The sequence below is a fragment of the Anser cygnoides genome, chromosome 1 (genome assembly GCF_040182565.1).
Source record: "Anser cygnoides isolate HZ-2024a breed goose chromosome 1, Taihu_goose_T2T_genome, whole genome shotgun sequence".
NCBI lineage: Eukaryota > Metazoa > Chordata > Aves > Anseriformes > Anatidae > Anser > Anser cygnoides.
Window position 1 is genome coordinate 204,466,650 of NC_089873.1, and position 15,113 is coordinate 204,481,762.

Consider the following 15,113-nt stretch of genomic DNA (forward strand, 5'->3'; position numbering starts at 1 on the left):
GCTTTGTGAGACCTGGCCCAGATGTGCTGCTGCTGAGACCTGCTGAGACGTGGCCAATGCCCAACACAGAGCTCCCAGATGTGTTTGCATGGACAGAAACTCAGTATGAGCCCATGCTTTGGGAAAGAGCTGCTGCTGATGCTGGGCTGCTCCTCCCCTGCAGCAGAGATGGATCCTTCCCATGAGAAGATTTCGGTTCCAGCCAAACATTACCACCAAGCTAGGAACGGACCCTTGGAAATAATCTGAGTGTTTTCAGTCAGCTCTGAAACTCGCTGTGAGCAAGGTCTGCTGCTGCGAGGCGCTGTGTGAGAGACTGAGAAAATCAGCATTTTTGTTTTGTAGAGGATATTGAGCCTTTTTTCTCACATGAAATATGTGCTTCCCCCTCTTTTCTCATTCCAATGCTTGTTTGTTTTGCGTTCAATCAGCGTTTGAAATCACAGTGGGGTGAATTTGGCTGATTTTTCCTTTTCACCACTAAGTACATTCTGAGGAAGCAGCCTGCTTCCCTTTCCTTCCACAGAGTTTTGCTTTCTGGTTTGTCCTTCCTGCTGTGTTTCTAATGAATTGGTGCATCCCAAGAAAACTCACTTCATTTCAGTCAAAATCAGATATGTGTCTTTGTTCATATTTGGACATACAAAATCACTAAAGATAAATCAACCCTCACAGGGTTGAGAAAAGTGCTATTCTGCATCATTAAAAATACACGTACAATTTTCTAAAGGTAAAAGTGTCTTCGTACCCCCTGAAAAGGCGGTATAGTTCCTTCAGGAGCTCAGGAGCTGTTTTTTTTTTTTTTTTTTTTCCACATACCTGGAATATGAAAGATTTATAGGGCTGCCTCACTGAGCACATAGAATGACAGAATTTCCTGAGTTGTCAGGGACCCACAAGGGTCATTGACTCCACCTCCTGGCTCCACACAGGACTACCTAAGAATCAAAGCATACGTCCGAGAGCATTGCCCAAACGCTTCTTGAAGCATACATAAGTAAGTAGCTGTTAAAATCTCTTCTGAATCACAGCGCCGGACTTTCCCAAGCCATGTACATAACTACGCTTGGAAGAAAACTCACTGCAAACTAATTTAGGCTGGTGCCATGCCCTCGTCCCGCCTGGTGCCACAGCAGGAGTGCATCTCCAGTCCCTGACGGGCAATGCCAGGCTCGATCCCACATTTTGTGCCAGCGGGGCCGTGGCGGCAGGAGTGGGGACGGTGCTTGGGGTGGTGACATGCTAGTGATGGGCATTCCACAGAGCTGGCCCGGAGGGGGTGGCCTGGGGGGTGCTGTGTGACCTGGGGGTGCTGTGTACTTGCCTTGGGGGGTGTCTGTGATCTGGGGGTGCTGTGTACCCACCTTGGGGGTGTGTTTGTGATCTGTGTACCCGGGGGGTGGCAGCGATGCACCTGTCCAAGAGCTGACGCCCGTGCCCCCGACCCCGCCGCCGCTGTCCCCGGCCGGGGGCGCGCAGCCCGGCCCGGCCCCCGTGCTCACGGTGGGGAGGCGGGGAGGGTCCGGGGCCAGCCCCGCGCCTGAGCCCTCCTCCTCCACCTCCTCCACCTCCTCCTCCTCCTCCTCCTCCTCCCCCGGCCACCGCCTTTTCCCCGCCGCCGCCGCCTGCAGCCCGGCGCTGCCCTGCGGAGCTCGGCGCGGCGGCGCCCCGCCGCCGGCCATGGCCGTGCCAGCCGCCCTGCTCAGCCCCCACCACCACCTCCTCTCCTTCTGCTTCCCCGCCGGCGGCCTGCTGGGCTATGCCGACCTGGAGAAGGGCTACGAGGGCGGAGGAGGAGGAGGAGGAGGAGGAGGCGGCGGAGGCGAGGCGGGGGACTTTAAGGAAGCCACCAGGGACCTGCTGAGCTTCATCGACTCGGCCTCCAGCAACATCAAGCTGGCGCTGGACAAGCCGGTGAAGTCGAAGAGGAAGGTGAACCACAGGAAATACCTGCAGAAGCAGATCAAGCGTTGCACCGGCATCATCGCCGCCGCCGCGCCGCCGCCCTCCTCCTCCTCCCCGGCCGCCGCCGCCTGCCCGGCCAAGCAGCCCCCGCCACCTCGCCGGGAAACCTCGACGGCGGCCAGCAGCCTGCAGAGCAAGAGCCTGGCGGCCCTCTTCGGCTCCCTGCAGCCGGGAAGGGGCTCGGCGAGCGGCTGCGGGGCGGCGGGAGGAGGAGGTGGAGGAAGCGGCGGAGGGTCAGCGGCTGCGGGTGGCCCTCGGAAGGTGCCTCTGCGGGCCCGCAACCTGCCGCCCTCCTTCTTCACCGAGCCGGCTCTGCCGCCCCGCGGGCCTCCGCCGGCCTCCAAGGAGACGGAGAAAGGCGGTGGGGCGGAGGCAGCCGAGTTTTTCGAGCTGCTGGGCCCCGACTACGGAGCGCTGCTGCCTGAGCACGCCGCCCCGCAGGACGCCTTCCCCGCCGCCCGCCTGCCCGCCGAGCTGGGGCTGGAGCACGGCCTCTACGAGGCTCCGCTGCCTCCGCTGCCCACCGCCCACCACCCGCTGTTGGGTGGGCTGCTGTACCCCGAGCCGCCCTGGAGCCCGGCCGGGCCCTGCAGCCCCCCAAAAAAGTCACCTCCCGAGGCGCTACGCACGCTCTACTCCGGCGGAGCGGAGTCCGGCAGCGAGGCCTTTGGCTCCTTCTTCCCTGAGTGCCCGTTGGCCCCGCCACAGGTGCCCTACGACTACAGCACCGGCTACCACCGGGCCACCTACTCCGGCCTGTAGGGCAAGGCTGGTGGGCTCGGCCCCCTGGGCCTCGAACACGGACCGTAACGCGGGGGGAAGGAGGGAGCGGGCGAGCCCACCTCCTGTGGGGTGGCCAAGTCCTGGATGAGGGCTCAGGATGGGACCCAGTGGATGCTCACGGTGGTGAGGGAAGAGCTGGGTTCGGCCACCTTGGAGGGGCTGAGGGCTGCGCTCGCCCTGCCAGCCCCCCGAAAGCCAGCCACAGCTCCCGTTGGAAGAGCACTGGGATCTGGGATGTCTCAGTGCCTGGCAAGTCGCCTCCTCCTCTTGCAGCCTGGGAGATGCTGCGGTGTGCCAATAAAAACGTGAAATACTCGATTCCTTCAGGTGTTTTTATAGTGCACAGTGACTACGGTGCATTAGCGTTCATTAGGGGTCAGGTTTTGTGTTACTGTAGGCAGACGCGACTTGATTTATGTGTCCGGTGTGACATTGCAACGGGGGCTGCTCTCCTTGAAGGCAGCCCTGACCACTTGTAAATGATTTCAGTTTGGAAGTAAAACTCAGTCAACTCTTGCGGTGTGTTTAATGTCTTTCACAGCCGTGCGTGCATCCCAAGTGCTGGAGAATTTTCAGCTGAGGACACAAAAGGCGAGTAAAAACAATTCAGTGAAGCAAAATTTGAAAACAAATGCTGCTACCAAATCCTAGGTGTCCTGAAATTTAACAATGTCTTGCAGGATCTTGCAAACAGCAATTTAAGTTAACTGACAGCATAAGTTCTGGGCAAAAATGTACTGTAGCTGCTCCAGCTATGTGATTCCTACAGACCATTGGATTTCTTTCAGGAATGTGTCAAAGCTCAGAAAGCAATGTGGCTCAGTCTCATTGTGTACAGGAGATTATTTGATAATCATTTAAGTTATGTAAAAGAGTCTATGATAGGTCCTATAAAAATAAAGCTACGCAGTAGATCTAAGACCTGTGGTTCTTACTGCTGTTGAAATGCAGTGTTCCAGTGTTTTTCACCGCGTCTCCATCCTCTCTAAGTGTTTCTTGGCAGCAGTTAAGACAGGCAGTGGTTATTGTCTTTCCTAAATCTTTTGAAATGCTGTGTTTTATCCACAGCGACCCGTGCTTGCTTAGCCTTCATTTGTAGTGACTGTTTCTTTAGTTTACTAGAAAGAAGGGACTGATAATACCTTACTAAAGTCAGGGGATGAAAATTGTTACAGTTATAAAAACAGATCAAAATACTTGGAGGTTTCCTATTGAGATGCGAGTCTTAAAAGGCAATCCTGCAGCTTGGCTCCCTGCCAGTCCCAAGCTGATTGTTTGTTTTTGAAACGGGATTCACATACGGATAAGCCTGAGTTTTACCCTTGGTGGTGATAAATCCGTGTGCCTCCTATCTTTACAAGATGTGAAAGGTAAAGCTTTTTTTTTTTTTTTAATTATTATTATTATTTATTTTTTATTCATTCATCAAGCCAGATTTAACTTTTAAGGGACTTAGTGTCAAGAAGTTGAGATATACAGAGAAGTGAAACAAGATCTGGAAATAAACCGTGAGATAATTTGTATCTGAAATTGCCTTAATTTTACTTTTAAATAGCAAGAACTGTAATGTACGTATAACTTACACCATTTCTTTCCTCCCCAAAAGTTGCCCAAGATCTATACAAGCTTTATGGAAAGGAACCATGATGGATGAACAGCCACAATACTCCAGCATCCATTAGCTGGACTGAGCCCAGCTGTGTGCTTTTAAGGAAACACACTTTTCAAGTATAATTCTGCATTAGTTTATTTAACTAAGCTTCATGAGAGCATGTATGAGGAACAATGGGCAGCCAGTCCAGCCAAGGTAGCTACAAATTAGGTTAATCCTGCCCCGCTGCTGGTTTGGTTGACTGGACAATGTCCTACCCCATGGATTCCATCCCGCTGTCTTCCATCCTTGGCAGATCTCCCAGGGAAGAGAGTGCGAGTTTGCATCTGTGATCAGCATGCTGCCAGGTCCAAACATAGCTTATGTATAACTACATCTTCGATTGTCTAGAAAGACTTACTGGGGGGGTACTTTGGTTGGAGAGTTTTTTTTTTTCTTTTTTTTTTTTTTTTTTCTCACTGCTGTGAGTGAGAATTTGTAGCACATATTAGCAGCAGCTGTTGGGAGTATTGCAGCTTGATGGTGTTTGCTAACAGACCTTACTGCCCAGCTTTCTCACCTGAGCTGTGCACCTCAGATCTGTGCTTGCAGCAGGCCAAGCAGAGGAAGGGGAGGTTTATAATGCAATGTTCTGTCAAGGGAAAAAGAATGCCTTTTTTCATTTAGGGTTTCACCAAGCAATGTATTCATTTCACAAGCTCAGCGTGCAAATAGGTATCAATCAGGGACCTAATCCTGAAGACCTTACAGTCATCCAAGTCTGTCAGCTGTTTCACAGACTTCAGTGGGACTTTGCTTGAAAAAAAGTCTCAAATAGATCTTCAGGAATAGACTCAGGGATGTGCTATGTAGACATTGCAAACCTGAATAGTGTGTTTCCCCACAAGTCCCACCCTTTTATTTTAGGTAGCTGTAAAGTGCCACAAATCTGACCTGCCAGTGTTTCTCACTTGTTGGGTGCTCTGCTCCCTTGTAGATGGTGTCCTGGGATGCTCAGAAGCATAGCATCAGTCTTCTCCGGTTCGATTTTGTCTCAGACGAGAGGGAGAAGCAGCTCTGTGGGTGTCAGTGGAGCTGAGCTGGTGTAAAACCTGTATGGCAGCCTGCTCCATCCGCTGCCCAGATCAGAGCGGTTCTTCCTGATGGACTTGCCAGAAGTTGGGGCAGCTCCAGGAGCCAACCTGACTGAGCAGTAGCTGCAGATATTGCTTCAGCTTAGCCTGTATCCCGTAATAGTTCATTAAACGGGGTTTTCAGTTTATAGGTGCTTACACTGGAAAAATATAAAATAAATAAATAATAATAATAAAAAAATAGCATCGGTATACCTTGCAGTACTGCTGCATTTCTGATAGAGGATGTATTTGAGGAGTACCTGGTGTGGGAAGCTCTGGGAAGGAACTCACAATGGCTGGGTTGCTCCCACAGCTTTTCCCACAGCACAGGCCAAACAAAGGACTTCTGTGCAACTCCTGAGAAGTGCTGGAGCTCCTCTCCGTGCCGCTGAGGAGGCAGGGGAACCCTTACCAGACCCAGGGTTGCCATCTAGCGGAACTGCAGCTTTTTGTGCATGTGGGAGCTTTTTTTTTGTTGTGTTTTTCCCCAGTTTGAATAGTGCGGGCACAGAAAATGTCACATGGGAGTCTCACTTGTAAATGCCCTTGGGAAATAGCTTTCTGTCTCTTTTAAGCACCTGTAAGAATAAAACCTTTTGTAATTGAGCAGGATAATTTGGTTTATCTGGTGCACTTTTCCAAGGAGTCTGTCCCTAAGAACTAAATCTTGTCATATTTATTTTTGTCTTAAAAGAAGCGTGTTCTTTGAATGGAAATGGGTTCTGGTTTGTCAGATCAAGTTCAGACTATTAAAATATTTAATTCTACAAAGTTTTCACTGACTTTCTCAGATATTCTAAGTACAATTTTGTTGCTGGTGAATTTCACACATATTACCTGCTTTTACTGGACTTTTTTTTTTTTTTGGTGGGAAAATGTATGCATCTTAATAACTTCCTATGCAGTCAAGATGATAAAAGTGGAATAAAAAGAGCGCTTTGCTCTCTTTTAAAATGAGGGAATCTCACCTTTCTTTAATGGTGTTTTACTGACAAATAGCAAAGGGTTCACAATGAATAGCTATTGCTGCATCTCACTATTTTGTGACTTAAACAGTTTGGACCCCTTCAAGAAAACTGAAAGATTCTCTCATTTTCTTGGATGGACTTTTAAAACTGGCTTACTAACTTGCTAAGGACCTGAGCTTGGGATTGCTCTAATACAGTCTGACCCCGATGATAAGAAGTCATCTTCGATGAGCTTATGCAGTTGTTCAAACAATGTTAGTAAAAAAAGATACAGAAGTTTATTGTAAAGTTTGTTTGCATTATGACTTTGTGAATAAACTGCTTTTGTCAACAGTGCAAAAACTGAAGGTAATTCTGCAGACATGCAAGCAACAAAGGTGGCAACATGAGTTGTTCAAGCCTACAAGCCTGACTATCTGAAACAGGAGTTTGGAATGTCTTTAGGGTTACTCAAGAGACTGCGACCTACCTTCTCTACAAATAACTCATCTCTATTTTTTTTTAAAGATTGGTAAATGGTTATTTAAAATCCAATGTTATTTGTAATGCATTTATGTAAGAGAAAAAAAAAAAGAAAAAAAAAGAAAAGATGTGTGTTATAAGCAGTGATCCCTTCCAAAATCTGTGTGGGTAAACACTGGCAGATGATTACTAAAAGGTCAGGAGAGAACTTTTATTTCCAATTTTATTATGTTTTTTAATACCTCACTGTAGCTTTGATTATCCTTGGTGACTCCCCTCCTTCATTGTCAGAGAAGTATTCCACTAGACTGTAGGCTTTTAGCCTTTTATGCTTTTTAGATTCCGCCATATAAAAGGAAATGTATTGTAAAAGCCTTATCTTTCTTGGTTGTTTTGGCTGTAGCCCACAGACTCATGGCTGTCTGTATATCATGGACTCATCACTAAGAACATTTTTAATTGCTTTTTAAATTGCATTTTTAATTGCTTGAATTGGCAAATGCAGGACTTAAGGAATATGCAGCATTTCTCCTAAATGACCTTTTGCTTGTCCTTCTCTGAGATGGGGGAAATCATGTCTGATTATGAAATCTCTGTGATCCCCCCAAAGGTAGCTACAACTACACAATTTACCCTGTGCTCTCTTCAAAGGCAGCTACAACTAAATACTTTACCCTGTGCACTCCTCCTGTCCTGCTATCCCTGGGACATAAGAAAATGTGGATTGAACTGTAATAAGAGAGGGAAGGACAGGATTCCATCTTTGTTCTGAAGTGCTCTGATGTTCCTGTTAGTGCATGTTTTGTGTGTCAGGATGTCTCCTGTTGGCCATTTCAGGCCATTTTAGCCTTTGCAGCTAATTGTTGATCAGTCTGTGGGCTCTGAACAAATTCTTACAAATGCTGCTGTGGCAGATGACTGAGAGCATTTGCTACACCACCTCTTTGCCATAGAATCATAGAAACACAAGGTTGGAAAGGACCTACAAGATCATCTACTCCAACCATCCTCCTATCACCAATAATACCCACCAAGTTACTAAATCATGTCTCATAGCACCTCATCCAGGCATTCTTGAACATCACGAGGGACAGTGATTCCACCACCTCCCTGGGCAGGCCGTTCCAGTGCCTGACCAATCTTTGAGAGAAAATGTTTTTCCTGATATCTAATCTAAATCGCCCCAGGTGCAACTTATGGCCATTTCCTTGAGTCCTATCTTTAGTTATCTGGGAGAAGAGGCCAACCCCCTCCCCATCACAACCTCCCTTCAGGACAATGATGTCTCCCCTGAACCTCCTCTTCTCCAGACTAAACAATCCCAGCTCCCTCAGCTGCTCTTCATAAGACTTGTGCTCCAGACCCCTCACCAGTTTTGTTGCCCTTCTCTGGACACGCTCCAGGGCCTCGATGTCTCTCTTGAAGTGAGGGGCCCAAAAATGAACACAGTACTCAAGGTGTGGCCTCATCAAAGCTGAATACCGGGGAATGATCACCTCCCTGGTCCTGCTGGCTACGCTATTTCTAATACAGGCTAGGATGCCATTGGCCTTCTTGGCCACCTGGGCACATTGCTGGCTCATGTTCAGCCGAGCATCGATCAACACTCTCAGGTCCTTTTCCTCTTCATAGTCTTCTAGACAATCTGCCCCAAGCCCATAGCGTAGCATGGGGTTATTGTGGCCAAAGTGCAGGACCCGGCACTTGGCCTTGTTGAACGTCATCCCATTCACCTCAGCCCAGCAGTCCAGCCTATCCAGATTCCTCTGAAGGGCCAACCCTAACCTCAGGCAGATCGACACTACCTCCCAACTTCATGTCATCTGCAAACTTACTGAGGGTACACTCAATCCCCTCATCTAGGTCATCAAAAAAGATATTAAACAAGATAGGTTCCAGTACTGACCCCCGGGGGGACACCACTTGTAACGGGATGCCAGCTGGAATTAACTCCATTAACCACTACATGCTGGGCACGACCCTACAGCCAGTTCTTTACCAGAGAAGAGTATACCTGTCAAAGACATGGGCAGACAGTTTCCCCAGGAGAACACTGTGGGAGACTGTGTCAAAGGCTTTGCTGAAGTCTAAGTAGACTACATCAACAGCCTTTCCCTCATCTACCAGTCTGGTCACTTGGTCATAGAAGGAGATGAGGTTGGACAAGCACAACCTGCCTTTTGTGAACCCATGCTGGCTGGGCCTAATCCCCTGGATGCAACGCACCCAAGATGATTTGCTCCTTAATTTTCCCTGGAACTAAGGTCAGGCTGACAGGCCTGTAGTTACCTTGGTCCTCCTTAAGGCCCTTCTTGTAGATGGGAGTCACATCGGCAAGCCTCCAATTCTCTGGGACCTCTCCAGATAACCAGGAACGCTGGTAGATGATGGAAAGCATCTTGGCAATCACCTCTGCCAGCTCCCTCAGCACCCTAGGGTGGAGCCCGTCTGGTCCCATGGACTTTTGACATTCCAGATGGGGGAGCAGGACTCTAACTGTCTTTTCCTGGATCACAGGGGGTGATTCTCTACTTGAATCACAGGGGACTTCCAGGTCAGGGCGTAAAGTACCCTGAGGATAACTGATCCAACTATTAAAGACAGATGTAAAGAAGGCATTGAGAACCTCAGCCTTTTCCTTATCCTCGGTGATCTCATTCCCTGCTGCATCAAGTAAAGGATGAAAGTTTTCATTGGTTCTTCTCTTGCTGTTAATATATTTGTAAAAGGATTTCTTGTTCTCTTTTACTGCAGTGGCCGATCTGAGTTCGAGATGGGGTTTTGTCTTTCTAACTTCCTCCCTGCATATCTTAGCAACTTCTTTGTAGTCACCCCAAGTAGTCTGTCCTTTCTTCCAGAGGACATAGACTCTCTTTTTCTCCCAGAGTCTCAACAAAATTTCCTGGTTCATCCATGCCAGTCTTCTGCCCCTCCAGCTTGCCTTACGGGACACAGGAACAGCCTGCTCCTCTGCCTTTAAGATTTCTGTCTTGAGGAGTGTCCAGGCTTCCTGGACCCCTTTGTCCTTCAGGAGTGACTCCCAAGGGACCCCTGCAACAAGTGTCCTGAACAGATCAAAGTCCGCCCTGTGGAAGTTCAAGATAGCAGTTTTGCTAGTTACCCTTCTGACGTCACCAAGAATAGAAAACTCTACGATTTCACGATCACTCTGCCCAAGATAGTCCCCAACTTCCACATCTCCCACCGGTCCTTCTCTGTTAGTGAAGAGCAGGTCTAGTGGGGCACCTCCCCTGGTAGGCTCTTGAACCAGCTGTGTCAGAAAGCTGTCTTCCACACACTAGAAACCTCCTGGACTGGTTCTTCTGCACAGTATTATATTTCCAGCATATATCAGGGAAGTTGAAGTCTCCCATGAGAATGAGTGTTGGTGATCGTGTAACTTTTGTGAGCTGCTCATAGAATACCTCATCCATCTCGTCATCCTGACTAGGCAGTTTATAACAGACCCCCACCAAGATGTCACCCCTGCAGGCCTTCCCCCTGATCCTTATCCATAGACACTCAAATTTATCATTCCCAACCTCAAGCTCTTCAACATCAAAACACTCTTTAATATATAGAGCCACACTACCACCCTTCCTTCCTTGTCTATACCTTCTGAAGAGCTTGTATCCATCCATCACAGTACTCCAGTCATGGGAGTGATCCTACCATGTTTCAGTTATAGCAACTAGGTCGTAGTTAGCCTGTCACATAATCGCTTCCAGCTCCTCCTGTTTGTTGCCCATGCTGCATGGATTGGTGTAGATGCACTTCAGATGAGACATCTGTCTCACCCCCAGCTTCAGCATAGTTCCCCTAGGCACTTCTCTGGTGAGCCCTGTTTTATGCCCCTCCCCTGTCATAGCTAGTTAAAAGCTCTCTCGATGAGTCCTGCTAGCTTCTGAGCTAGGATCCATTTCCCCTTTGAGACAAGTGAGTTTCATCCATTGTCAGTAGGCCAGTGGTCAAGTAAACTGCCCCATGGTCAAAGAACCCAAAGTTCCTGTCTTGACACCAGCCTCTCACCCAATTATTCATTACCTGTGTTTTCCTAGCCCGCTCTGTGTCCTTCACCTCCCCAGAAGGTATAGAACAAAACACCACTTGTGCTCCCGCTCCTTCAACTATTCGCCCTAAACCCCTGAAATTCCTTTTCATAGTTCGCAGGCTTCTCTGAGCGATTTCATCACTGCCCACCTGAACTATGAGTAATGGGTAGTAATCAGTGGGGTGAACCAGCTCCAGGAGTTTTCTAGTTATGTCCCTGATCCGGGCCCCAGGTAGGCAGCACACTTCCCTACGGCTCCGGTCTGGTCTGCAAATGGAGTCCTCTGTTCCTCTGAGAAGGGAGTCACCTAACACAACCATCCTTCTTTCTTTCCTGGCAGAGGCAGTCTGAATGCATGGAGTTGACTGCCTCGTCCTTGGTAACCTCTTTGGGGAACTTTTCCGCACCTCCCCTCTTACCGCCCCTTCAATGTCCAATGCTACAAACCTATTGCTTAGAGGGACCTGGGGACGCAAGGGTAGCAGAGTGGGGATTGCCCACAATGCCGAGCAGGGACCCTCTCCCAACCCTCCCCATCCCTCAGGTCCCCCTCCTCTGCCTGACATGGACAGGGCAGGGGGTCCACCACCAGTTGTGGGGTATCTTTCTGGCGCCTTTCCCTCTGGCATGCCAGGGAGCTACTCCACCAGTCGATCTCCTGCTCACAGTCTCTGATGGCCCTCAGTCTCTCAACCTGCTCTTTCAGCTCTGCCATCACGCTGACCAGATCTTCCACCTGTTCGCACCTCACACTGGTGGAATATCTTCTGCCTTCCCCTGGCAGCAGCAGGCTCTGGCACTCCCTGCAACCAGAGACCTGTACAGCCATGGTTCTGGACAGGCCCTCTGTTTGTGTCGCCAAAGTCTTTTTGGGGCAAGCTCTCTGCCAGGTGGAGACCATTGCAAAAACTGTGGTCACAGAGACTGCCAGTAGATAGGACGGACTCAAAAGGGAGGAGGAACAGACTCCCTGTGCCCTGCCGCATGAGCTCCCACACCCACCACTGCAGCACACTGAGGGTGGTTTTCATGTGCTGGTCTGCTGGTCACCCTTCCCGGTGCCTGGTGGGCAGCGATGCATCACCGCCCTCCCGGAGGCTTTTTCTAGGCAGAGGTCGTGGGTGCAGTCACTGCTGCCCTGGCAATGCCCACTCCCTCTCAGCCTCTCTCGCGAGAGCCGGTGGGTGCTGCCTGGTCGTGCTGCTGTCCCCAGGCCAACCCTGGAGAAGCAAGGGCCCGAGATCCCCCTGAACTTGTGGTCGGGTGCTGCGGCTGCACCAGCTCCGAGGCAGCCAACCTCGACTATAGGTGCCATCCCTTGGCAGTTTGCACTGAAGGGAACTGCACCTCTGCCTCTGTTATTCCAGCCTGTGATCTTTGCCTGAGTGCATCTTTATGGAGGGTGTGAAGTGAACTGGGGGGTTGTTCAGCTCAGCTGTTTTGGCCAAAGCTCAGCTAAGCAAATCAGCTTGTGGGCTGGTATTGAGTTAAACCTAAGATATGGGACAACAATAAGAATACTTTACCAGAAGCTGTAGATAGGGAATACTGCTGTTTCTTGAGTAGCAGATGAGCATAATTTTGCTTAGCTTTATAAAAGGTACAGGCCCATTTCTTAAACCTCTGTGTGCCTGCACAGTAGTGAAAACTCCACGACTAATTTTTAATTTGTTGTTCAAAGGTAAAGAATCCTGTCCGAAGTTGTCTGGACCGGGGATGGCAGCACAGAAGAGGCAGTGACCCAGATATTGTTGTCTTCCTAATTTTCTAAATTGCAACCAGTGATATGGGTTGTTACTAAAACGTAAAGAATGAGTTTGTATGAACTGATCTCCATGATCCCTGCATTACTGTCATTTAGCAGAAATGGCCCTTTCTGCAAGCAGTCATCCAGACTTGATGGTGAAGAGCTTGAGCCTATGCTCAGTGTGTTCAGGTCTCCGGCGTGGCCAAAACAACGCTTCAAGATGGCCTTGAGAGTTGCTCTGGAACCTCCCTTGGTATGACATCCATAATAATATTTCCTTCTTCTCCCAGGTCTCTGATGTGTTCAACTATCTGGAATGTATTCAGCTATCTGGAATGCTTCTTTGGTGCTTGATAGATGCTCTTTTCTTCAAAAAATTAAAAATGTGATTAATGATGAGTTAGTGTGATCTCTGGAAATCTCAGCTTTTTCAAAACAATCCGAAGGAATTACATATGAAAATACAGTTTATTGTCATGACTGCGGCTATACGAATTCAGCCTGGGTGACTGTGAGTAAAGCTGGACTCAGACAAATTTTATTTGATTATTGCCAGTCTATATTACAATTCTGTGAACAAATCCCCTCCTTCTTCCAGTTCTAGCACTCTTCCCTGTCATTGGTTTGTCAGCTAAATTCATTAGGTCTGGAGTAAACAACCCCAAGCAGCACTACAGGCTGGGAGATGAGTGGTTGGAAAGCTGCCTGGCAGAGAAGGACCTGGGAGTTTTGGTTGATGGCCGGCTGAATATGAGCCAGCAGTGTGCCCAGGTGGCCAAGAAGGCCAACAGCATCCTGGCTTGTATAACAAACAGTGTGGCCAGCAGGTCTAGGGAAGTGATTGTCCCCCTGTACTCGGCTCTGGTGAGGCTGCACCTCGAGTACTGTGTTCAGTTTTGGGCCCCTCGCTACAGGAAGGACATGGAGGTGCTCGAGAGAGTCCAGAGAAGGGCAACGAAGCTGGTGAGGGGTCTGGAGAACAAGTCTTACGAGGAGCGGCTGAGGGAGCTGGGCTTGTTCAGCCTGGAGAAGAGGAGGCTCAGGGGCGACCTTATCGCTCTCTATAGGTACCTTAAAGGAGGCTGTAGCGAGGTGTGGGTTGGTCTGTTCTCCCACGTGCCTGGTGACAGGACGAGGGGGAATGGGCTAAAGTTGCGCCAGGGGAGGTTTAGGTTGGATATTAGGAAGACCTTCTTTACTGAAAGGGTTGTTAGGCATTGGAATGGGCTGCTCAGGGAAGTGGTTGAGTCACCATCCCTGGAGGTCTTTAAAAGACGTTTAGATGTAGAGCTCAGTGATATGGTTTAGTGAATGACTTGTTAGTGTTAGGTCAGAGGTTGGACTGGGTGATCTTGGAGGTCTCTTTCAACCTAGATGATTCTGTGATTCTGTGATTGTTCTCAATATATAAAAAGCAAAGATCAGATAGACAAAATTGAGTGTGAATTATAAATAAAAGTGAAATTCCATCCTCCTACAATCATTTTTCATCAGCGGGTAACAAATACAGAATCTTTTCTAGTGTAGTTAAGCTTCACAGTAGAACTAGGCTTTACGGATTAGCTATAATTGCTTCTGTGCACTCAAATAATTGAATATAAATAAATTACCACAATTTTAGGTATTTTAACAGCCAAGCTTGCTCTACAAAGAATAACCTTTATTTCCTGTTTAATAGCCAGACCTTCAGCTTCTTTGTTTGTCCACATATCTGGGATGAGTTATTCAAAGTCAGTCATTAATTAGTGATTTTATCAAGATTTTCCTTTCAGGACTGAAAGGTCAGCACACCCTTGAAATTCTAGCAAAACAAATCTATCTGATTTGCACATGAAGCCAAGGCTTGTGACGAAGAAGCCTCAGAAAACAACTTGAAGGGTAGAGGTTTAATTTGGGATGTCTGCTTAAGAACATGCCTGTTACGCTAAGCACTAATGTGATGACAAGATAGCCTGAATTTCATTCTGACAGAAACACTAGGCACAATGGCTGAATTAAAAGGAACACCAAAGAAACATGGTTCTGACCCTCATAGAATTTATTTTTACTGTATTGTACGGAGACCTTTTGGCTGTCTAAGTCACAGGCTGGCTCTTGGACGCTAAGGACCAGCTGCAGCCTGCTTCGAGCAATGCACTGGCTTTGCCGATAGATGGGCCCTGCCATGGAAAGAAGAGCATGTTAATTTATGGGACAAGCTGGATTACTCTAATTGACTAATCCAGACCAGTAAGATTTACAAATAAGATGCAATTTTGTTAAACAGGAGGAGAGACATGAGTGAAGGAACAAAGGGAAGTGAAGGGCTTTTCCTGGCAGAGGTAGTTCAGACATCAATCAATTGCTAGGTTTAGCATTGTGTCAGGATGCCATAACAATCATTTCTGGGCTTGAAATAGGTATCAACACT

At 48.4% G+C, this 15,113-nt stretch overlaps 1 protein-coding gene across 1 annotated transcript; it reads left to right on the forward strand.

Moving 5' to 3' along the window:
- The first annotated feature begins 1,543 nt into the window (after window positions 1-1,543).
- On the forward strand, window positions 1,544-3,264 carry FAM181B (family with sequence similarity 181 member B). Its single transcript, XM_048055237.2, has one exon. It carries the CDS (start codon window positions 1,681-1,683, stop codon window positions 2,725-2,727), a length of 1,047 nt encoding a protein of 348 aa, XP_047911194.2. The 5' UTR covers window positions 1,544-1,680; the 3' UTR covers window positions 2,728-3,264.
- The last annotated feature ends 11,849 nt before the right edge of the window (window positions 3,265-15,113 follow it).

Coding starts and splice junctions, on each gene's coding strand:
- FAM181B (XM_048055237.2), top strand. CDS start 1,681: ATGGCCGTGCCAGCCGCCCTGCTCAGCCCCCACCACCACCTCCTCTCC.